The 25,421-nt window shown below is 41.0% G+C and overlaps 2 protein-coding genes across 3 annotated transcripts in view; one reads left to right on the top strand and one right to left on the bottom strand.

Moving 5' to 3' along the window:
- HYCC2 (hyccin PI4KA lipid kinase complex subunit 2) overlaps positions 1–15,732 on the bottom strand; it is a 56,541-nt gene extending 40,809 nt beyond the window's left edge. Inside the window, exon 1 of the mRNA XM_083350745.1 lies at positions 15,636–15,732. The gene's annotated coding sequence lies outside the window, so the exon portion shown is untranslated. The remainder of the gene's footprint in view (positions 1–15,635) is intronic.
- A 251-nt stretch (positions 15,733–15,983) lies between these two features.
- NDUFB3 (NADH:ubiquinone oxidoreductase subunit B3) lies at positions 15,984–24,838 on the top strand. 2 transcript variants are annotated; one of them, XM_083358974.1, is made up of 3 exons: positions 15,984–16,117; positions 21,733–21,858; positions 24,583–24,836. In XM_083358974.1, exons 2-3 carry the CDS (start codon positions 21,737–21,739, stop codon positions 24,737–24,739), a joined length of 279 nt encoding a protein of 92 aa, XP_083215100.1. In that variant the 5' UTR covers positions 15,984–16,117; positions 21,733–21,736; the 3' UTR covers positions 24,740–24,836. The 2 variants fall into 2 exon arrangements, with proteins under 2 accessions (XP_083215100.1, XP_083215099.1); XM_083358973.1 differs by lacking the exon at positions 15,984–16,117 and adding an exon at positions 18,299–18,336 and having other exon boundaries at positions 24,583–24,838.
- The last annotated feature ends 583 nt before the right edge of the window (positions 24,839–25,421 follow it).

Consider the following 25,421-nt stretch of genomic DNA (forward strand, 5'->3'; position numbering starts at 1 on the left):
TTTATATACTATTATTATAGTAATCTTCATAATTGAAACCAACAATGCAAATACCTATGAGAGATCTAAAACTAAGTAATAGTGTAGCCTCCAACATAGAGGTTTGTGCTATTTTAAAGGTGAACTAATATAGTTCTATATAGTTCTAAGGGACACGGTGGCTCAGTGGGTTAGTACGCTGAGCTTGTCGATCAGAGGGTCGGCAGTTTGGTGGGTCGAATCCCGAATGCCGCGTAACAGAGTAAGCGCCTGTTACTCATCCCAGCTTCTGCCAACCTAGCAGTTCGAAAGCACGTAAAAATGCAAGTAGAAAAACAGGGAGCACTCCGGTGGGAAGGTAACAGCATTCTGTGCACCTTTGGCGTCTAGTCATGCCGGCCACATGACCACGGAGACGTCCTTGGACAAGCACTGGCTCTTCGGCTTTGAAACAGAGATGAGCACCGGCCCCTAGAGTCGGAAACGACTAGCACGCATGTGTGGGGGAACCTTTACCTTTAATATAGTTCTGTATAGCAGGGCTTTTCAACCTTTTCACCCATTGTACCACTTTTTGGATATGGAAACATCAGAGTACCACCAGTCGCCAAGTAAGGTGTCAAAAACTTGATGACCAAAAAAAAAAGTAAAAAAAGTGATAAAGTACAGGTAGTCCTTGACTTACAACAGTTCCCTTAATGACTGTTTGAAGTTACAGTGGCACTGAAAGAATTCCCCTCCCCCCCAAAGCCACAGCAAGACACCTGCCTGCCCGCTCAGCGGCCCTCTTCCTCCTGTCCGAGGTTATTGTTGTGAGCATTTCTGTTGAGGATTGGCAGTGGGGGTGGGGTGGGGTGTTTGGTTTTTATTGTCCCCCCCATTTGCTGGGTGGTTGCAGCAAGGTTTGGTCACTTCACATGACCCTGGGACACTGTGACCATCATAAATATGAATCAGTTGCCAAGCATCTGAATGTAAATCACAAGACCCTGGAGATGTTGCAACATTCCAGCTGATTGGCGCTTCTTCTGGGCTCAGCAGAAGTGCCAGGATCAGCGCCGAGTTCCAGCTGGAGCCTGGCGCTGATCATGGCGCTTCCACTGAGCCCTGACAGCCTTGCAGGTCCAGCCGTCTCTCACTCAGGCTTGTGTGGTGCTGCCAATGGTTCAGTTCATTCCCCTCCCCCACTATCATTTTTCTAGGATGGTCGCATACCCCCTGCCAGGTGCCAATGTACCACAGGTGGTACCCGTACCACTGGTTGAAAAGCCCTGCTGTATAGCATAAGATCACAGTCCAGTTCTCAGATATATCTGAATATATAATTTGGAAAAGAGGAACTGTAAATAGTGAAGTCCAAGAAAACTAAATAATTATATGCAGACATTATAAACCACACCTGCTCCCAAAGCAGACAGGTGATCATTTCTATTCAATTTGCTTTCCCCGTCACACAAGAGTCTCATTTTTGGAGTAGCATTTGATTGTAACCAGCAAACACGTCATCATAAAAGAATTAGTTCGTAATGCATTTTAAACCTCTTCCTTTCTGCTGCTATAAGAACAGAGCTACCTGAAAGAAAATTTTATCTTACCCAGCACATAAAGGAAGTAAGAATGCTTGTCATAGTCTTACTAACTTGTTATTTCAAGTGATGGCAGTTGCAAATCATCACATGAAGGACATGAGTTTGGGGAAACTGATGAAATGTATAAAATTCCCTTATATCAAGCCATTCTGTTATCTATCACATTAAGTATTGTTACTTGACTAGTAACATTTGCTCAGGGCCTTATTTGCCACTTACGCTATCCAACTTTTCATTAATTAAAGCTGCCAGGGACTGAACTTGGAACAATTGCATGGAACAGATTAGGGCTTTGGACAACCACTATGTAGCAAAAATGAGTTAGAATTTTCTGTATCTTTTTGGCTGCCATCTATCTAATGCTTCCTTGGATTTCTGCAGCCCAGACCTGGAAGCCCTGAAAAAATACCCATCACTAAGATCAAATGCCTTGGCTTATACACAGAGCCTCCCAAAACCTGGTATGCCAGGGTATTTTTCTCTCTAATGAATAAAGATGTAGGTGATAATTCAACTAGGAAGAGTTGGTGATCCCTTCCCATCCCAGTTGAAAGTGTGACAAGAAAACTGTTTAACAAAACCGTTGCCACAAAGAAGAGGGAGTCAAGCTATTCTCCAAAGAACCCGAAGGCAGGATGCAATGGATGGAAACTAATCAGAGATTAGTTTTTATTATTGTTGTTGCAGTTGTCGTCGTCATCATCATCAACTGCTTTTGGTGCTCCTATCTTGGTCCTTTAGATATCAGACAGGATCCTCACAAAAGAAGTATGGCCAACACTTAACAAAGCTGCTTATTTCAAAAAAGTCCTTTATAGAGTAGAATTTCTGACCTGCTTCACAATAATTTTTCTTCTATTAGCTAATCTGAAAAAAATTACATTTTTTTTAATTTTTAACATTAATGTTAAGGCTCCTGGTTGCTACCCAGCAGTCTCTGAGTTCTAGTTCTGCCTTAGACACAAGGCCAGCTGGGTGATCTTGGATCAGTCACTCTGTCTCCACCCTAGGAAGCAGGCATTGGCAAATCACTTCTGAAACCTTGCCAAGAAAACTGCAGGGACTTGTTCAGGAGTCAAGATTGACTTGAAGTACAAAAATAAAAATAAAAATAAAAAATCAATACCATCTTTGCACTTATGTAAACATATCATACATAAATAAGCTGGTAGGGTATTCCAGTACTCATATCAGCCCTCTAGCACAAGCAGTAAGTAAACAGGCATTTCTCTTGTAATTAAAATTATAGATTTAATATTAAATTATCTGATATATTCATACAGAGCTCATTGTTATTTAACGCTATTCTCCACAGACTGCAAAATATTTTAATTACTGCTCCAGAAAGAAAAAAATATGTTACAATTTTCTAAGAATTTCAGTTTGATTTTTTCTTCTTTTCAATCGCATACTTTGAATTTTATTTTATTTTTTTAAAAAGGACTTATAAAAACAATTACACTATCATTTGAAAATCCGGTCACCTCAGTAGACTTTACCTCTAGCTTCAAAATATCCCAAAGCAATTGGTTTGGTACAGTTCCTTCAAAAGGACAAATGCAGAAGAAAAATTGAATAGGGTATACTATTGCAGGGGTCCCCAACCCCCGGTACCGGGCTGCGGCACGCCAGCAGCCTGTCTGCACAAACAAGCAAAGCCCCACCCATGAGATACAGGCAGCACACAAAACCACGCACCCTTCGGTCCGTGGAAAAACCTCTCTCCCTGGTGCCCAAAAGGTTGGAGACCTCTGTACTATTGCACCCTGCAAGTAATCATTTTTTTTGTTCAACCACAACCACTGCAACTAAGCGGAGTAGACAAGAACCAAGGAGACGGGAAGCAGCAAATGGATAGGAGCAATGATGTGTCACTAAAATGAAATCACCAATGGAACAGGGGAGGAGTAAATACACCTGCCCCCTGTGTCAACTAACTGATTTCTGTGCATATTGTCTTGCTTTATTCTTTTTTAGAGAAAAGGGAACTTAGAATTTTTGTATGGAAAAAGAATAAAGATCTGAACTCAAAAAGGTCACGGTGCAGCAGTAGGTATTGCATATATTTCATCCTTACAACATCAGTCATGTCACAATTAAAGAAAACTTTGTCATGCATGAGCTGCAAAAACCCAGATAATCCCACCAAATGGCAGTAAAGAGCCATAATGTTCAACCTCTTTGCTGCCCTCTAATATTTATCAGGTAGATGTTGCAGGTGGATATGGTGAACCCCCTTTACCAATCACTTTCAACATTGTTGCGCAATCACTATGGCAAGCTGACAAATAACTTTAGATTTCCAAACCTTGTAACTTTTTGTTCTTAATTAAATAACAGCACAAATGTGTTGCCCTGCCAACTGAAGTTGTTAAAAATTATGTGAAGCTCTCTGACATTCCCCTTCACTGTCTACAGGTACATACAACCATTACATAAATCCAGGCAAATGTATGTTAAAAAGTAGTCTCCCAATCTAAGAATGTCAGCTTCACGCAAATTCAGTCTTACAAGGATATAGATAACATCCTGAGGTTTAAATACTAGGCTTGATTAAACATTTGCAGTCAGATATTTACTCTAATCAAGAAGGGTGCTAAAACTTGTAGGCCTGCCGCTTGTAAAAGTAGTATGGAACAGATTTCTTCTATGACGAAAGATAGGTAGGCATTTTATAACTCTCTTTCCCCCCTCCCCCCTCTTTTTTTATCATTTTCAGAGCTCTTACTGAATTTCAACAAGGGCTATAAACTAGCAGTGGAATTCCTGTCAGTTTTAGAAAAGAAACACAAAAATGTAGTATAGGACCTAAAAATACATAAAGGAAAAGTAGAAAGAGGGGATTCAGGCCACTGAATCCAACTCTCGTTCAGTTTAAGAATCAGCCACTGTTTCAATGTATCTACTGTGCTGACCAAGTCTTAATGCAGACATGTCAAACACAAGGCCCGGGGGCCGGATCCGGCCCGCGAAGTGGTTTCATGCGGCCCACGAAGCCATCCTGGAAACAGTGAGGGAACGGCCCCCACTGCCTTGGCCCTGGCCCAGAGACCCTCCTTCTGCCAGAGACCCTCAGATCTGTCCCACTCCTGCCCAGGCCCCCATAGGCACCCTTGATGCGAACGATGTAGAGCTGGCCACGCCCACCCAGTAGGCCATACGCACTCTAGCCATGCCCACCCAGTAGGCCACACCCACCCTGGCCATACCCACCCGGCCCCGAGGGCAACTGCAATGCTGATGTGGCCCTCAATGAAATTGAGTTTGACACCGCTGTCTTAATGTATGAGCTGTTGGTGCATGCATCTGATTAGTGCTATCACATCCCCATCGTAACGTGAAGCCCATTCAGTTCCCTCAATCCACAGATCAGTTTTAAGTCCTCTAGTCTAAACAAGTTCTCTTAACCTGTTCCAGTTTGTGTAAATCCTCCTAAAAGTATGATTTCTAGATTTGGGCAGAAAACTCAAAAGTAGGATTAATCAGAGCACTGTTACAATGCAATAAATACTTCCTGTGCCCTAGAAAATATGTTTTTACTGATACAACCTAATACATACAGCCCTTTCTTAAAACCACATCATACCGTTGAGTCACATTTTGGCAAGTAATAAATTAGAGTTCCAAGAATCTTCTATAAAAGCACTTTCTTGCAATTAGTAAAAATTATGTTAGAGTGATGCCTAGGTACAGCCATAAGGTTAGTTTAGCTGAAAGCATATCTGAAAAATTAATTTGATTGACTACGATACCTCCCTGCCAAATTTGCTCTTACCAACTTATATAAGATAAAGATTGCATCACGTTAAATTCAATCGAGATTGAATACACCCCTACATCTAGCAACAAAGATACTGAAATAATTTACCATAAAAGACGAAAGCAAATACAAGGGTAGAGTTTCCCTATAAAATATAAACAGGATGGTAGAGGATAGCAAAAGAGTACAGGTTGTTCCTGACTTATAACAGTAATGGAGCCTGGAATTGCTATCATCAAGGCACACAGGTGACCGACCCGATTTCACGGAAATTTTTTTTTGGGGGGGGAAGCAGTCATAAAGCCAACACCACAGTTTTAAAGGAAATGTGGTGGTACTAAAGTCAGTCTATTCATTCCTATGGGTGATATAAAAACATTGTAAATTGAAGTCTCATGATCACAGAATGCTGCAACAGGCTATGAAAGTGAACCAGTTGCTAAGCACCCAAAAATGCAGTCATGTGACTGGGAGGGGTTTTTTTTGTTACTGTTGCTATCGGAGCTCCAGAATTGAGTCATAAGTACCTCTTGGTGGGGGTCCATCATAACTCTGACTGGTCATTAAGCAACCAATCATAAAGTGAGGACTAGCTGTAAAGAGGAAAAATGGTAAACTCAGGAAGGCTTATTAGCAAAGGATGCAAAAACAAAGTATGTCATGTAACTTAATTCTGCAGTTACACTTAGACTGAGCAGAGAAAACTGGTTCAGTTTTATCATAATATTTATTCAAACAGAACCTAAACGGTACATTTAATGCGGTATCTCTTGACTTGTTATATCTTAATTCCTAGCAACTACTCTGTCAAAGAACCAGAGCCCAATTAAAATCGAAGCAACGAAGCATCTTTTTTGAGGAAGGTACACATGTTTGGCAATACAGTGTCTGATAATTACACCTACCAGCTGTGGTAATTTTAAAGAACACAACAACTTCGATAATACTGTTGACAATACTGTATCAGAGTAAAAGAATAAGAAAGCTAACTGGGGCTGATGCAGTTTTTGCCACTAAGCCCAAATCAAGAAATATATCCAAATGATGAGTGGAATTAACTAGGGCTGAAGTAACATCTACTATAGGAAGAGCAGTCCTTATCTAACTTCCAGCAGCAGTAACAAATAATGAGAATAAGAGACAACTAATGAACATGTTACTTTATTTATTAAGACGTCCATCTTGTTCAATTTCTTGTTCAACTGACTGGAACCCAGAAATTTTGCTCTGCTTGTCATTCTTGCTTCTTTCTCTCATGAGCTGCTTCCTAATTTAGGGAGAGGAGTTGAACCTCACATAAACTATTCCTGCATATTATGAGTGGTGCAGATATTACGGGCTGAGAAACATTGGGAGTTGATTGCAGGAACATTCCACCTCCAGAAATAAATTCAAGTAGGTTCTGCCACAGTAGGGATTTGTGTAGCATCTGCATAGAAAACAATAACTACTACTTCTATTGCCAAAATTAAATAATTATTCCCCGGCAATTAAAGAATATAGAAAGCTGTGATGGACCTCCAGATATGGCAGGCCAGGAGTCAGCACAGGGGACAGAATTCAGTTTGAACTCCAGGTTCCACTTCCAACTGTGCCAGAGCAGGAAGACTGTCTCCAAACCATCACTGCAAGTCAGTTGTGGCCCTCCAGTACTTTTTCTGGGGTCCCAAATGGCATCACCAACATTTTGCAAAAGTGACCAAATTTATAATACAAATGAGATTCTTTAAAAAAACCCAAAAAGTAAAATATACAGTATGTTAAGCCTTTAGTACAGGGCTTTTCAACCTTTTCACCCATTGTACCACTTTTAGGATATGGCAACATCCGAGTACCACCAGTCGCCTAGCAAGGTGTCAAAAACTTGATGACCCAAAAAAAAAAAAGGAAAAAAGTGATGTACAGGTAGTCCTCGACTTACAACAGTTCGCTTAGTGACTGTTCGAAGTTACAATGGCACTGAAAAAAGTGCCCCCCAAGCCACAGCCGACAAGACACCTCGACCTATAACAGTTCTTTTAGTGACTGTTCGAAGTTACAACGGCATTGGAAAAAGCGACTTATGACCATTTTTCACACTTATGACCACTGCAGCATCCCCATGGTCATGTGATTTGGATGCTTGACAACTGGCTCATATTTATGACGGTTGCATGTTATCACCTCTTGCAACCTTCTGACAGGCAAAGACAATGGGGAAGCCAGATTCATTTAACAACGGCTGTGTTTCATTTAACAAATGTGGCAAGAAAAGTTGTAAAATGGGGCAAAGCTCACAAATTTCTCACTTAGCAACATAAATTTTGGGCTCAGTTGTCAAGGACTACCTGTATATACAGTCATGGCCAAAATTGTTGGCACCCCAGAAATTTTTCCAGAAAATCAAGTATTTCTCACAGAAAAGTATTGCAGGAACACATGTTTTGCTATACACAGGTTTATTCCCTTTGTGTGTATTGGAACACAACAAAAAGGGAGGAAAAAAAGCAAATTGGACATAATGTCAAACAAAACTCCAAAAACATGCTGGACAAAATTATTGGCACCCTTAACTTAATATTTGGTTGCACACCCTTTGGGAAAAATAACTGAAATCAGTCACTTCCTATAACCATCAATAAGCTTCTTATACCTCTCACCCAGAATTTTGGACTACTCTTCCTTTGCAAACTGCTCCAGGTCTCTCTTATTGGAAGGGCGCCTTTTCCCAACAGCAATTTTAAGATCTCTCCACAGGTGTTCAATGGGATTCAGATCTGGACTCATTGCTGGCCACTTCAGAACTCTCCAGCGCTTTCTTGCCATCCATTTCTGGGTGCTTTTTGATGTATGTTTGGGGTCATTGTCCTGCTGGAAGACCCAAGATCTTGGATGTAAACCCAGCTTTCTGACACTGGGCTCTACAGTGCGACCCAAAATCCTTCGGTAATCCTCAGATTTCATGATGCCTTGCACACATTCAAGACACCCAGTGCCAGAGGCAGCAAAACAACCCCAAAACATCATTGAACCTCCACCATATTTCACTGTAGGTACTGTGTTCTTTTCTCTGTAGGCCTCATTTTGTTTTCGGTAAACAGTAGAATGATGTGCTTTAGCAAAAAGCTCTATCTTGGTCTCATCTGTCCACAAGATGCTTTCCCAGAAGGATTTTGGCTTACTCAAGTACATTTTGGCAAACTGTAATCTTGCTTTTTTATGTCTCTGTGTCAGCAGTGGGGTCCTCCTGGGTCTCCTGCCATAGCGTTTCATTTCATTTAAATGTCGACGGATAGTTCACACCGACACTGATGCTCCCTGAGCCTGCAGGACAGCTTGCATTCCTTTGGAACTTGTTTGGGGCTGCTTATCCACCATCCAGACTATCCTGCGTTGCAACCTTTCATCAATTTTTCTCTTCTGTCCATGACCAGGGAGATTCGCTACAGTGCCATGGGTTGCAAACTTCTTGATAATGTTGCGCACTGTGGACAAAGGCAAATCTAGATCTCTGGAGATGGACTTGTAACCTTGAGATTGTTGATATTTGTCCACAATTTTGGTTCTCAAGTCCTTAGACAGTTCTCTTCTCCTCTTTCTGTTGTCCATGCTTAGCGTGGCACACACAGACACACAATGCAAAGACTAAGTGAACTTCTCTCCTTTTTATCTGCTTTCAGGTGCGATTTTTATATTGCCCACACCTGTTACTTGCCCTAGGTGAGTTTAAAGGAGCATCACGTGCTTGAAACAATCTTGTTTACCCACAATTTTGAAAGGGTGCCAATAATTTTGTCCGGTCCATTTTTGGAGTTTTGTTTGACATTATGTCTAATTTGCTTTTTTTCCTCCCTTTTTTGTTGTGTTCCAACACACACAAAGGGAATAAACCTGTGTATAGCAAAACATGTGTTACTGCAATACTTTTCTGTGAGAAATACTTGATTTTCTGGAAAAAGTTCTGGGGTGCCAACAATTTCGGCCATGACTGTAGCTACCAGTGTCTGATATAGTTCACTTTATTTCTAACCACAATGATGCCTAAATGAAAAAAAACATGCACCATTAAATTACAACACAATCTCCATCCTTTTGCAGTTCTGCTTTGACAATGCACACATGTATATAAGATATGGGAAAGGGTTGTGAAATCTTTAGACTAAAATATCTGAAAAGTACCAATTGCGTATTTCTGTTTTCTCCAGATAATCACGATGTCCAATTATATCCACTTTTTTCTCCCAGGAAATCATAATATTTTCTATAATGAGTATGCATAAAACTACAACTTTAGAATTAACTAACTATAATTACTGGATATTCATAACTGTACCACTATTTGGAAGTTAGGCAAAATATATTTTTGTTATTTGTGCAAAGTAAGTGTTAATAATTTATTTTGGAAGTCAGTGTGCACCAAAGCACAGGACAATGCAAAATGCAAATATCTGAGCTATCTCTTGTAAAAAATATAGCTTAATCTGAGGTTTATTGACATATACAAATATGAACACTAAAATGGTGAACACATGGCGTAAGAGCAGAAAGCATGTTACGAAACATTCTGCTTCAACTATGCATATGGAACAGAATCAATCTAATTTGCAGGCTTGGAAGGAATTTCACAAATGGTCTTGTGATATGCAGGGGCAGCATCTGAGGACAAGTAAGTTTAAAGCCTCTTTGGGCACACAGAGTTCATTGTTTTTAGACTAAAGTTCATAATCCAAAAGGATACATGCAAATATACATGTACAACTATGTTTTGTGGATTTTCTCCTATATCCAAGCTTCTCAATGCATACGCCATGCTAATTTTTACATGCAACCCCCAATCGCTACCAAAATATGGACAGGCAAAAGATAGATCTAGCAGAGGTTATGCACTAGCTTATAAGGCAGAGTCACTTGCCCAGCAAGCTGCTTATCTATCACAGTAGACACTTCTTTATAACGCTTAATTTTGATAATTTTGATAGCATTATCAGCAAAAATAATTTGGAATACAAAAACAAAGGAAAATATGAGAGAAACAGCATTTCAAGGCACTTAAACTCTGCCAGTGTTGTTGATGTTATTATTTTAATCCCTCCTTTAAAATATATTTTTGGCAGGAAACATACCTACAGTAATACTCCTGCCTCCTATTTTTCCCAGAACCACCACCCTGTGAGGTGGACTGGGCTAAGAGAGAGTGACTGACTCACACAGCGAGCTTTCTATATCTATCATAACTTTTTTATTTAATATTGTCCATTATTTACAATGTTTTTGGAGGGTGCAAGGTCCATTTGTCTGAAGCATTGTTCTCAGGAAAGAGAGGCAAGGAGCTAAAAAGCTTATGATATGACTTTACATGTTAAAAAAATAAATCAAAATGCCAGTGAATTGTAGCTTCTTTTCCACTCAAAACCTTTATACTTAAACAAATTCAAGTGGAATTTATAGTAAAATCTTCTTTATAAAAAAATTAATGTAGCCTTTAGGATTATCATGCTAAGAAAACTATACTTTTGCTCAATCTTACTAGAGTCCAGAGACAAATCAAACTGAAATACGTTTACGTTTACGTTTTATTTAATTTATATACCGCCCTTCTCCCTGGGGACTCAGGGCGGTTCACAGGGCATATAAATAAAAATACAGTACTATACAAAAGTTAAAACAAAGATTAAATCAATGCCCAATTAAAAACAATAATGCAATCTAAAATGACAATTTAAAACCCAGCTCCCCCATCAGGCCAGACCGGCCAATTCAAACAAATGGGTCTTCAGACCACGACAGAAAGTTCGGAGGTCCGATGCCGTCCGGAGCTCCACCGGCAGTTGGTTCCACAAAGCCGGGGCACCCACAGAGAAGGCTCTCCCCCTGGGGGCCGCCAGTCGGCATTCCCTGACCGGAGGCACCCTGAGGAGGCCCTCTCTGTGGGAACGCACAGGGCGGAGGGGAGTTGAAGCCGGCAGCAGGTGGTCCCCGAGGTACCCCGGACCCATGCCATGTAAGGACTTGAAGATCATAACCAAGACCTTGAACCTCACCCGGAAGACAACTGGTAGCCAATGCAGCTCGCGGAGCAAAGGTGTAACATGGGAGTACCGGGAAACTCCCAAGACAACTCTCGCGGCCGCATTCTGTACCAGTTGGAGCCTCCGAGTGGTCTTCAAGGGAAGCCCCATGTAGAGAGCATTACAGTAGTCAAGGCGAGAGGTCACGAGCGCATGAGTGACCGTGCACAGGGCATCCCGGTCCAGATAGGGCCGCAACTGGCGCACCAGGCGAACCTGGGCAAAAGCCCCCCTAGTCACGGCCACTACATGATCTTCTAGGGTAAGCCGTGAATCTAGGAGGACTCCCAAGTTGCGAGCCCTATCCACGGGGGGTAAGAGCTCACCCCCCATAGAAAGAGATGGAACATTTTGAATGTCCCGGGATGCCGGAATGCACAGCCACTCAGTCTTGTCAGGGTTGAGCTGAAGTCTGTTCCTCCCCATCCAGACCCGAACCGCCTCCAGGCAACGGGACATCACAGCGAGGGCATCACTGGGGTGGTTTGGGGTCGAAAAGAAAAGTTGGGTATCATCGGCATATTGATGATACCCAACTCCAAAGCCACGAATGATCTCACCCAGCGGTTTCATGTAGATGTTGAACAGGAGAGGCGAGAGAACCGACCCCTGAGGAACTCCACAAACGAGAGACCTAGGGGCCGATCTCTGCCCCCCTGCCAACACCGACTGCGAACGTCCCAGGAGATAGGAGAACCACCGAAGAACTGTGCCTCCCACTCCCAATCCCCTGAGACGCCACAGCAAGATACCATGGTCGATGGTATCCAAAGCCGCCGAGAGGTCTAATAGGACTAGGACAGAGGAATATCCCCTGTCCCGAGCCCTCCAGAGATCATTCACCAGAGCGACCAATGCCGTCTCCGTGCTGTACCTGGGCCTGAAACCCGTTTGGTAAGGGTCCAGATAATCCGCTTCATCCAGGACCAGAGGGAGCTGATGCGCCACCACACTCTCAACAACCTTCGCAAGAAAGCGAAGGTTGGAGACTGGACGAAAGTTGTTCAATACAGCTGGGTCCAAGGCAGGCTTCTTGAGGAGAGGTCTCACCACCGCCTCCTTCAAGACGGTGGGGAAATAACCCTCACTCAAAGAAGCAGATATAACCGCCTGGAGCCAGCCTCGTGTCCTCTCCCTAGCTGCATAAACCAGCCAGGAAGGGCACGGATACAACAAACATGTGGAGGAGCTCAGCCTCCCCATAATCCTGTCCACTTCATCAGGGGTCACAGAATCAAACTCTTCCCAGATAACATTGACAAGACCGCCCGTGTCCTGATCGCCTGACTCTGCCCAGCTGGAGTCCAAACCGGTCCGAATCCGAGCGATTTTATCCGACAGATGTTGACTAAATTCCTCGGCACGACACTGCAAGGGATCCTCCCTCACCTCCTGATTAAGAAGTGAGCGAGTCACCCTAAACAGGGCGGCCGGGCGATTATCTGCGGACGCAATGAGGGTAGAGAAGTAATTACACCTCGCCACCCTCATCGCTGCGAGATAAGACCTAATATAGGTTCTTAACCGCAACCGGTCGGGTTCGGATCGGCTCGACCTCCAACAGCTCTCTAGGCCCCGTTTCCGACGCTTCATCTCCCGGAGCTCCGCGGAGAACCATGGAGCTCGCTGGGATCTGCGCCGGGTCAGGGGCCGCAAGGGTACAACCCGGTCAAGTGCCTCAGTGGCTGCCCTTCCCCAGGTTTCCACTAAGGCATCCGCCGAGCTGTGAGCAATGGAGGCAGGTGGGGACCCCAGCGCCGCTTGGAATCTATCAGGATCCATTAAGCGTCTGGGGCGGTACCATCTAATTGGTTCCGTATCCCCACGGCGGGGGATGGCAAAACGGAAGACCATCCGCAGGAGGTGATACAATATCTTAATTACCATCAGTCCAATTTCAAGAAGTAAAAATAACTTGCATTCCCCAAGAACAACTGATCTTCTATTGATGAAGTACTAAAATCAAAATAAACACTAAATAATAGAACTCTTAAAATCAGTTATTACCAAGCAGAACTAAAGTTTTTCTGAAATGGGGGCAAATGGTATGTACATGTTAACAGTGACATTAAATTGTATGTCTAACACCATATGTATGACAGATAAATAAGCTCAATGAAATGTTATATACTATCTGAAACTCCCCTTTTGTCCATGAAAATACTACTGATTGGCTTTTCATCTTATCAAATATGAAAAAAATAAAATAAAACTAAATGGTATAATTTAATCTTGCTGTAATCTCTAATTATCATAAACCTCCCATTTGTAAGAATTTATTAAAATACCATAATTGAGATTCTTCTGTACGTTTTAACACAAAAATGATGGGAGAAAATTTTTTTCTCGTATAGCTGTAATTATTAATCTAATTTTCAACAAGATGCATAAAGATATGGATTAGTCACCTTAAGTCAGACTGATCAGAAAGGACCTGAAGACATGATTTGCTATTTGGCATGAGTATCTGGTAATGGTGATGTAGAATCTACAAAACGTCAGGACTGTTAGTGTGACTGACTGCACTCTCCCCCACACTATTCTTTTTAAAATAATTTTAACAGTCTTTTGTTATTATTTTGATTCTCTCTCTCTCTCTCTCTCTCTCTCTCTCTCTCTCTCTGTGTGTGTGTGTGTGTGTGTGTGTGTGTGTGTGTGTGTGTGTTTAGCTCTGTAAGTCACCCAAAATCACATGTGATACAGGGAGTTATATAAATCAATCAAACGAATATAACATAAATAAGTAAAACAATGTTTACTAGTTTCAACTGAACCAGGAAGCAAATGTTTGTAGCTTCCACCAAAATGATATAGATAATAAATCCACAAAATATTGGAGATACATCAATAACGATGACAGCTTAATGCCATTACAAATTTGACTTGTAAATCCTATGTTCCTTAACAGACACTCTGAATGCTGTATGTAATAACTTGAGGAAATAAAAGCATAACTAATAAATTAATGCCCTTTCTTAAACACTGATATTCACTTAACTTCCCCTGCTGATTTACAGAATGGAAGTTTCTGCTCCTCATGAAAAAAGAAATTGACATTTTTAAAGTCCACCAATCAAGCCAAAGATTTAATGGAAACTACAGTAATGTGGATATATACTTTTTCTGCTTTACCTATATAAGTAGTGAAATTGAAGCAGCAGTAATAAATATTGTGGGGAGGGTGTTTTTACATGTAGGTATTCACTTGCTTACCTAAGAGTCAATTTACTAAGGGAATATTTGTATCAGCAATGTAGCTAAGATGTTGCATAACATCTTCGTCAGATTTATTCATATTCTATTCTATTTATTCATATATATCTCTTCTACTATATTCTTCATCTTATTATAACAGTTATAAGACAACAACTCCCAGGAAGCAATCAGTGTAGAAAGAAATGTTAGTTAAAGGGACTCATTTAAGGTTAGAAAGGGGGACGGACTACTAAATAATTCAGGGACGAGTTCAGACCAGATGAAAGCAAACTGCAGCTGGAAAAGGTGGCTTACGTTTTATCTTGAGAAGTAAGAAAAAAAGTGCATGGCTACTCCTCGGCAAAAGCTGTGATTGCAAAGAAGCAAAGAGGCCTCCTCCTCTCAGGAAAATCTAACGTCACTTTATAAACAGAAAACGGTTACGAGATGGTCGTAATTTATCCGGAAACGAAACCTCCGAGGAAAAAAAAGGGCAGGATCGGCGGCGGGAGCCGGACCGGGACTTTGCTACCGGTCTATACGGAAAAGAGGAAGGCAACCGGCATCGGCAGAAGACCGAGGAGGAGGAGGAGGAGGAGAAAGAGGGCGAAAAGCTTCGTCACATCCAAGGAGCGCGTGAAGGGGACGGAGAGGATAGTGGCAATCTGCTGGCTCTGGCGAGGGAGGAAGGAAGGAAGGAAGGAAGGAAGGAAGGAAGGAAGGAAGGAAGGAAGGAAGGAAGGAAGGAAGGAAGGAAGGAAGGAAGGAAGGAAGGAAGGAAGGAAGGAAGGAAGGAAGGAAGGAAGGAAAGAAGGAAGGAAAGAAGGAAGGAAGGAAGGAAGGCAGCGCAATGACCGCTCAGGAGGATCGGGGAAGCAGGAAGGGCGAGGAGGGGAACCCGAACCGGCCCGGGAAAAGCGACAAGTGCCCATCGGGGGCTTGCAGGGTGCAAAGGGCAGGTGTCACTGCAGCTCGCAGCGAGTCCGGCGAAGAAGCGGCGGAGTTCCAGGCGCCTGGGAGCTGCTGCCCCGTCTTTTCTACCGAGGGCGGGAGGCGACTACCTACCAACGTCACGATGGCAGAAAGCCGGGCGCTGCTAACTCAGGAGCCTCTCTTCGCCGCAGCACTCGCCACCATTGGTACCGGCGCTACCGCCGATCCCTCCCCTTCTAGCCGCCTCCGGCCCGTCAGCAAGCACGGCAACGAAAGAAGGAGCCCGCCCATTGGACAGCAGCCCGCCCCTAACAATGACAGCCTTCATTGGCTTCCTTCCCTCCCCCCCTCCCCCGCCGACTGCGCGCGCCCGTGGGAAAACACGTGGGGGAGGGGGAAGGACGGAAAGAGCTCTTGATGGCCGGCGGGGAATCGCTTCGCCGGTCGGAGTCCGCGCGAAGGGGGCGGAGTCAGTAAAAGGCGGAAAGAACTTTCCTACGGAACCTCCGTAAGTGGCTTCGCTTTTTCCGGGTAGATTAGCGGCGTCGAACCGTACCAGTTTCCGTTTCCGCCTTGCTTTCTTGACATTGGGAAGGCGGCTCGCTGAATACCAGGTACGGGCTATTTTGGATGCAGGTCCCTTTCCGTTTTCAATCCCAAATTTCCATCTTTTCTTTCCATAAACGTCTGCTTCCGTTAGAAAAAAAAAAGTTTCATCAAGGAGGCGAGAGTCGTGGATATAATGCGTGAGGTCTCTGAAGTAATTTCCTCTCTTCTTGAATAGCTGCTGACTGTATTCGCTGAAGGCAAATAGATTACGATAGGCCTTTTGCGCTTTTAATAAACCGATTTTCCAGAATGATCAGACAGATTGATAAGGCCATGATTAACCCTTGCAAGAAAGGCAAGGTAATAGGGCTCTGTAATAAGTGTACTGGGGCATAAAGTTACACCGGTACATATTGACATTTAGCCTGCCTTTTAAAGGTTTAGAAATCGTATATAAGTATGCATCTAAGATAAATATATAGTGACAAATGTAGCAGTGGTTACTGAATTGCTTTGTTGAAAGAAAAGTCTTCATCGTGGTTCAGTCCAAGCTGGGAATAAACATGGCGACTGCTTTAGGAAGAAGGTTGCAGTTTTTGGAAGAGGAGAGCCAGACAGAAAGATGGCTCTGGCAGAAAAGAGAAAAAAGGGCTGAGCACATGTACAGAGTGGGTTTTTATACCCTCTTTCCTGTTCCTGTTTGAGGCTATTTCCTGAGTCATGTAATAATAATAAGAAGTTAGAAGGGACCTTGGAGGTCATCTAGTCCAACCCCCTGCTCAGGCAGGAAACCCTATACCATTTCAGACAAATGGCTGGCCAGTCTCTTCTTAGAAACTTCCAGTGTTGGAGCATTCACCACCTTTGGAGGCAGGTTGTTCCACTGGTTAGTTGTTCTAACTGTCAGGAAGTTTCTCCTTAGTTCTAGGTTGCTTCTCTCCTTGACTAGTTTCCATCCGTTGCTTCTTGTCCTGCTTTCAGGTGCTTTGGAGAATAGCTTGACTCCCTCTTCTTTGTGGCAGCCCATGAGATATTGGAACACTGCTATCATGTCACCCTTCACCTTTCTCTTCATTAAACTACACATACCCAATTCCAGCAACCGTTCCCTATATGTTTTAGCCTCCAGTCCCCCAATCATCTTTGTTGCTCTTCTCTGTACTCTTTCTAGAGTCTCGACATCTTTTTTACATGGTGGTGGTGACCAAAACTGGATGCAGTATTCCAGGTGTGGCCTTACCAAGGCATTGTAAAGTGGGATTAGTACTTCACATGATCTTGATTCTATCCCTCTGTTAATGCAGCCTAGCACTGTGTTGGATTTTTTGGCAGCTGCAGCACACTGCTGGCTCATATTGAAGTGATTGTCCACTAGGACTCCGAGATCTCTGTCACAGTTACTACTGTTGAGCAAGGTACCACCTATACTATACCTGTGCATTTGATTTTTCCTGCCTAAATGTAGAACCTTACTTTTTTCACCACTGAATTTCATTTTGTTAGATAGTGCCCAGTGTTCGAGTCTGTCCAGATCCTCCTGTATCTTAAGCCTATCTTCTGGAGTATTGGCTATTCCTGCCAGCTTGGTGTCGTCTGCAAATTTAATGTATTGTGACCTGAGTCTGGGTGTGCCCTTTGGCATCTGTGGGTTAATCCTATTATGTCCTGTCTTAGAGTTTGGATGGGGTATGTAGATTTTAGATGTCTTTGTTTTCTTAATCTTCTAGCTGGGGGCCTCCATCTGCATTTCTACAGAGCTGGTTTCTGCTTTGGGGGAGGGAGACCTGAGGCTATTAAGAAAAAACAGCATGCTTTTCTGCCTTTTTAAAATCGTTTAGGGAAATATGTTTTTCTGCCCTTTTAATATTTCCTTGTCTGGGGGGTTGACTTCCCACAGTTTTTTAAAATGCTGTTTTTAATGCAGGATTTGTTTACTTAATATCTGTTAAATGGCAATGAAAATATATACTTTAATTGGCACTGGAAACAAGTATGCTTACAGGAACATCCATTAATGAATTCAAAGCTACAGGAATGCTTTTTTTTTAATCACAAAATTGGTGAGAAGAAATTACACTGCTGTGATACTTCATAAGCTTTGCATATTAATGACAGTGGTTCAACCATTTTGATGCAACAATAGCTGAAGATGACAAGCCAAGAGCCTGAGACCAGACAAAAACACTGTGCAAGTGCTCTCAACATCCATGGTGGAGGAATGGGTGGCATGACATTTGTTACCATATAAGAGAAGAGGAAAAATGGAGAAAAGTTGGATCCAAAGGTGATTCAGTGAAAGGGCATGGGAGGAATGTTTAGTTTTCTATCTCCTTCCTCAGTAGCCGCTTTAAAAACAACTCGCGTGTCAAAGAAAATTGTGACAAACAGAATAATAGTTGGAAGGGACTTGGAGGTCTTCTAGTCCAACCCCTTGCTCAAGCAGGAAAAACTATAACATTTCAGACAAACGGTTATCCAATCTCTTCTTAAAAACCTTCAGTGTTGAATCATCCACAACTTCTTGAGGCAAGTCATTCCACTGATTAAATTATTCTGTCAGGAAATTTCTCTTTAGTTTTAGATTTGTTCTCTCCTTGACTAGTTTCCATCCATTGCTTCTTGTCCTGCTTTCAGGTGCTTTGGAGAATAGCTTGACTCCCTCTTCTTTGTGGCAGCCCCTTAAGATATTGGAACACTGCTGTCATGTCAGCCTAGTCCTTCGTTAAACTAAACATACCCAATTCCTGCAGCTGTTCTTCATATGTTTTAGCCTCCAGTCCTCTAATGTTTGTTGCTCTTCTCTGCACTTCTTCTAAAGTCTCAACATCTTTTTTATGTCATGGTGACCAAAATTGGATGCAGTATTTCAAATGTAGTGTTACATTATAAAGCAGTATTAACACTTTGAGTGATCTTGATTCTATCCCTCTGTTAATGCAGCCTAGGACTGTATCGCCTTTTTTGTCAGCTGCAGCAGACTGCTGGCTCATATTTAAGTAATTGTCTTCTAGACTCCAAGATCCCTCTCACAGTTACTACTATTGTGCCATGTACCACCTATTCTATACCTGTTCATTTGGTTTTTCTTGCCTAAATGTAGAACTGTACTTACCTTACCATTGAATTTCATTGTGTTAGATAGAGCCCAGTGCTCAAGTCTGTCAAAATCCTTCTGTATCTTAAGCCTGTTTTCTGGAGTGCTGGCTATTCCTGTCAGCTTGGTGTCATCTGCAAATTTGATGAGTTCCCCTCTATTCCCTTGTCTGAATCATTGATGTAGATATTGAAGAGCATTGGGCCTAAGAGCATACTTCCCAGCTGCATACTTCCCTTCATGTAGATGCAGTTCCATTAAGGACTACATGTTGAATGTGATTGGTCAGCCAGTTACAAATCCATCTGGCAGTGATGCTGTCTAATTATTTTTTTATAAAGTAGTAGGTTGTGGTCTACTTTATCAAATACCTTTACTGAAGTCCAAGTAAATTATATTCACAGTATTTCTCTGGTTCACTGATTTTGTCATATTGTCAATGAATTCAATAAGATTTGTCTGGCATGATCTTTTTTTGACAAACCCATTTGGCTTTTGGTTTTGACTTTATTTGCCTCTAGGTGTTCACAGATTATCTTTTCCAGAATCTTTCCAGAAATTCATGTCAGGGTGATAGGTCTGTAGTTTTCTAGATCCATTTTTTTTCTTTTTTGAGGATGGGAACTACATCAGCCCTTTTCCAGTCCTTTGGTAGTTCCTTGGTGCTCTGGGAACTTTGAAAGTTAGCAGTTCTAAGATCATATCTATCTATCGGTTCCTTCAGAATCTTGGAGTTATGAAGAGAGCGAAGAGGGGAAATAATGAAAAGCAATTTTTTTATCTTTCTAGAGTTCCTGAGATGAATCCTGGTTGAACTACTCAGTTTTGACATATGCCACATTTTGAAGATAAAACATTGCAAGCATATTAAATTGCTCTTTTAAAAATATATGCTAATTTCACATGCTGGTTTTTCATCTATAAAACTGAGACAATAAAATCCCTTACATAGTGGCACATGGAGAAGATTCTGTTCAGCTAAAAAGTTGAACTTTATTGCTTATAATATAACAATGAATGATTTAAAATCACCTTTACAATCTGAATGTTTCATCAGCCATTTTAGATTCCTCTTATATTTAATCTTACGGTAGTTGCACCAATTTTTTTTATTTTGCTAGTTTTATCTTAATGTAGAATTCGTTTAATAATTTTTATTTCACTTCTTAAGTCTGGTGATTCTTATCATAAAATTGAATAAAATTCTGATCAGTAACTGTAACAAGATTTTGATTGATTGCTTTGGAGGAAAGTAATTCCCCCAAACAACTAATTGATGCATTTTTTTTCCAGTGAAAAAGACAGTTGGACCTCAGACAAATTAATCAGATGATTTAAATAAAAACACTTATGCCTCAAAAAAAGATAGAAACAGAAACATTACCTTGCCTGCCACTTCTTGGAGACTTTTAAGTGAATTAAATTATTGCGTATAGAACACTACTTTTACTCCTTAGGGTAAAATAAAATAATATATCAATTGTCAATCTTTCTGAAATGCTGTTAGATATTGTTATAACTACAACAGATAATTATGATTCTTTTAATGTGGCACAGCAGTTTTTCTGGGCCATAGGAAGTTAGGCATGGACATGATAGAAAATTTTGACTTTCAATAGAAGAGAATATATGTAGTTCAGGTTTGAACTGTGGAGTCCTTGGTGCTCTCTGAGCTTGGTTGTTTGCTTGCATACATTTTATTATCAGTACTAGTGACTGTGGGGGTTGCTCCTCCTTTATATATAGTAGCTTGCTCTGCCAGTGTTGGTAGAGGTATAGTTTTGTCCTTGGAGTTCCTTGATAAGAGTGTTATTTTCTGCTTGATAGTTTGTCTGGTGTTAATCCCTGCTTATCTGGGTGTTGGCTGGTGGAGAGGATATATTGTGGTCTTTTTGTTTATTCCTTGCTTTTTTATTGCCATTTTTGTTTATCATCTATTAAATGTATTTACCCCCCATCTCTGGGTGGCTTACAACATTTACACACATCCATTGAATGTGTGTAAATATGCCAAATATACTTAAGAACAAAATGCCCAGAATCATGGACCTCATCAACCCCTTCCACACTACCTACTTTCAGTTTGATGGACAGATATACTAACAAACCAGAAGAACATCCATCAGATTATCATAATCATAGCAGAGGCTGTAAAGCATCATCTAGAAATTATAGCATTCCTACACATTCAACCAAAAATAAGGATCTAATATGTAGATGACATCTTTATCATAAAGAAAAGGAACAACCAGAGAAGTCACATAAAATAATCATCTTCAAAGGAATGATATTTACGGGGAAGAAGGAAACAAGACACTACCCTTCCTGGGTATCCTCATCAACAAAGCAAATAAATAGCAAATTAGAAGCAACCCACACTAAACAAGTACTCCATTACCAAAGTAACAACTCAAGCTCTCACAAAAGAAGCTATGTAAGAACACTGTTAAGATAAGACATTTAGAAAATTAGAAAAAGGAAACAGCTGAAAGAGCATCAAGGACTCCACAATATTGATTTTGCAATATTCCAGATGAACAAGCATGATATATTTTGTAAGTTTTATTTTTACAAATCTTTTCTCAGGATTATGGGCCATGGTAATGGTAACGGTGAGCTTCCTGATTACAGGCAATGGAAAATAGAAGGCACCCCCTTGCAAAATGTCCAGGAAAGGTTAGCTAAACTTGGTCTCAAGGATCCATGGCTTCGGTAAGAGTTGGCATATATGTAATCCTTCATTTGTTCAAGTCAACCACAAAACACCTCTCTAGAATGGGAACTTTATTTTTGTTTTGTTTCATAAACACATTTTATGAGACAAAACAAAAAATAAAGTTCCCATTCTAGATAGGTCATTAAGCATTTTGTTTTTCAATCATTTTTGTCCTTTATTAGAAAATACAAAGTCAATTGACTCTGAAATTTTAAAATAGAAATGTAAAAGCTGATTGATAATTAAGATTTTTGAGGCTATTCTTGCACAAGAGAACTAGATTTCCCTATATCAGGCATGTCAAACTGCCGGCCCACAGGCTGGATGCGTCACACCAAAACCGCACCCACATTGCCGGCAATGGAGAAAAAGTCACATGACGTCGCAGGTTTAACAAGCCTGCCATATATGAAGCCGATTCAGTTCTTCAGAAAATTTGCATCCTTAAATTTAAAAAGTGTTTCTTTAAAATTGTAATGCAGACATGTCAAACTCGCGATGTCACATGATGTCGCACAACATATCGGGATGGTTTTGCCCTTGCCGGCAATGTGGTGGGCGCGGTTTCCACATGATGCATCCGGCCCACAGGCCGGCAGTTTGACACCCCTGTAAATGTAGTGCATACTTTGAATAATATCCAATTTGAATTAAACATAAATTTTGTTTTTGCTAAGAAGATATTTATCCTTTAAATGGTTTTCTGACATATACACTGCACGTTATTTTGCAATCTTTTGTACTTGTTAATACTAATATTAGATTTTGTCAGTTGGAACTCTAGCTTTCAGATTTTTTTTTCATTGTTATCTTTATGAAATGCAACTCAGGTGCAGATGACACCGGGTGCTCTTGAAAAGCATTTGTTTTTGAATGTAGATACTTTTACCTATCCACATGATCTTTCAGGACAGGACAGATAGTCCTCAACTTACAAACAGAGTTGGGACCAGAATTTCCATCGCTAACCAAGGGGGTTGTTAATAATAATAATAATAATAAACCTTTATTGTCAAAGTACAACGTGTACATTGAGATTAGCTGAGCCTCCCCCCCCTGCTCTCTCCCCCCAACACACAGTGACAACAAAGTGAGTCATGCCCAATATTTATGACCTTATTTACCATTGTGGTTAAACAAATCACTGCAGGTATTAAGTGACTTGTGCAGTTGTTCAGTGAATCTGGCTTCCTGCATTTATTTTATTTATTTTATTTATTTAATTAAATTTTTATACCGCCCTTCTCCCAAGGGACTCAGGGCGGTGTACAGGGCATATAATAAAAATACAAAACTACAAAAGTTAAAATAGAATTAAATTAATGCCCACGATAAAACAATAAAATATAGCAATATTTAAAACCCAAATTAATTCCCCATCAGGCCAGGCCAGCTTGTTCAAATAGGTGGGTCTTTAACCCGCGCCGGAAGGAGCGGAGATCCGGTGCCATCCGGAGCTCCACCGGCAGCTGATTCCACAAAGCCGGGGCGCCCACAGAGAAGGCCCTCCCCCTGGGGGCCACCAGCCGACATTCTCTGACCGGAGGCATTGTCTTTGCTTGTCAGAAGCTGGCTGGGAAGGTTGTTTATGAGGATCACATTACCCTGATAGTGCAACCATCATAAATAGATGCCAGACGCCAGCACCCAAATTTTGATCACATGATCATAGGGTTGCTGCAATGGTTGTAAGTCATTTTTTTTTCAGGGCCGTTGTAACTTGGAACAATGACTAAACAAATGGCTATAAGTCATGTACTGTCTGTATAATTTTCATAATTGATGAAGTACCGTACTCATTTGAAAGAAGGTAATAGTAGTTGGAATATAAGAATTTTAGTTATTGTCTAATTATATAAGTGGTGGTTTCATAAATCCCATTTCTTATGCAACTCTGTTCTGTGAAAATTAATTTCCAACTGAAAACATTTGGAGTAAATTCTAGTAAAGGAGTAAATTGCAAGGTAATCATTGCAGCTTCAAAACATGTTCCTCCCCTCCCCCCAGCTGCCTCATTAAACAGCTCTATTAAGTGGATTGGTGATTACAGCATGATGTAATGGAAAATTATATGAAGGCTTGTGAATACAGCTTTGAGAAAACTGATTAGCGGCCCCAAGCTATAAATAATAGCATCAGGTGTTAGAGAACATGTGGTTAAGGGATGAAGACATCAGGCTAGAAACTGGGAGAGGATGAATTCTAGTCCTGCCTTAGACATGAAATATTGGCTAGATGTCTGGGCCAGTCACTCTTTTTCAGCCCAACTCACCTCACAGGGTTCTTATTGGGAGGAAAATAGGAGGAGGGAGTATTAAGTATGCTTGTGCCTTGAGTTATTCATTGAAAATAATAAAGATAGAATATAAAGTAAATAACAGGTAATTGTTCTTAGAGGAAAAATAGGAATATAGTTTTTCTTTGAATATACTTTATTCTAAAATGGAAGTCTATTTGGGGCAATTCTTCCTCTCTCATATATCAGCATATAATCTATCCCATGTTTTCCTAGGAAACAATAAACATCTGGAGAGGCCTTTTGACTAAGTGATGGTCAATCCAGATACAAGAAGGGTATATCAAATTCCAATAACTGATTTAATTTTTAGGGATCCTTAATTCTGTATTGAAAATTCAGTATTGTAAGTTAAAACTGTGGGCTAAAAGGTAAAGTTGCAAAATTGTGTAATTTTTAATCTTTTGTCTGTTTTTTTCTCTAGCAATGAAGCATGGAGATTCTCAGGTGGTTTTGCAAAACCAGCCACTTTCCTGGATGCAATGACCAAAGGATTCAAATGGGGGTTTGCCGCCTTTGTCGTGGCACTTGCGGTTGAATATACATTTTTCCCTCCAGAAAAAAATAAGGGACATCACTGAAGACTTGTTTGTGTCTTTTAACTTTGAGTCCGTTGTACAGTCTGACTTCTCATGGAGTGGAGCACATTAAAGCTTCTCGAAGAAGAATGTATGTGTAGTCTCTCTTTCCACTACAGTTATGAGAAAAAAATGTAGATATATATCAAATCAGCCCATTATTACTAAACAAAATGGAAGGGCTGCCATTTGTTTATTTTTGTCTAAATATCTTTCTGTTCTGTTAGGACATCTAGGAGAACACCTATAGGCCTAACATGATTTCCAAGCATTATGCCTCTCATCCCTTTTTCCAAATGGACATGGTAACTATTATTAAAATTTGCATTTGTATCATATCTTTTTTTATTCACATATTTAGAGTGAAATATGTGGATGTGGCTAAATCCATCTTCTCTCAGTTTTATCCCATAAATACCGCTATGAAGTAAGTTAGATTGAGAGAGGGCCTTTTGATCTAAACCAGAATTATGATTTAATCACAAATCCAGCATAATAAAATCTACCTGTAGCTAAGCAACCTCTATAGATATGCGCCAGGTAGGTGGAGTACAGTCAGAATGGATCCAATTGATTGGTTTGAAAGGAATGAAAATTCTCACAGTGAGCCTCTCAGGGTTATATTTTTAGCTCGCTCCCTCCAGCATCTTGACTGCATAGGATGAATCCCTGCTCTGCATCAAAT

Source organism: Vipera ursinii (genome assembly GCF_947247035.1).
Source record: "Vipera ursinii genome assembly, chromosome: 1".
NCBI classification, from domain to species: domain Eukaryota; kingdom Metazoa; phylum Chordata; class Lepidosauria; order Squamata; family Viperidae; genus Vipera; species Vipera ursinii.

What these genes read in the sequence shown, in the direction of transcription:
- NDUFB3 (XM_083358973.1), top strand. Translation starts at nt 18,314, where the DNA reads ATGGAGAAAAGTTGGATCCAAAG. An exon ending in GAGAAAAGTTGGATCCAAAG is followed by an intron (nt 18,337 to 21,732) that starts GTGATTCAGTGA and finishes ATCTTTTCTCAG; the next exon opens with GATTATGGGCCATGGTAATG. An exon ending in CTCAAGGATCCATGGCTTCG is followed by an intron (nt 21,859 to 24,582) that starts GTAAGAGTTGGC and finishes TTTTTTCTCTAG; the next exon opens with CAATGAAGCATGGAGATTCT.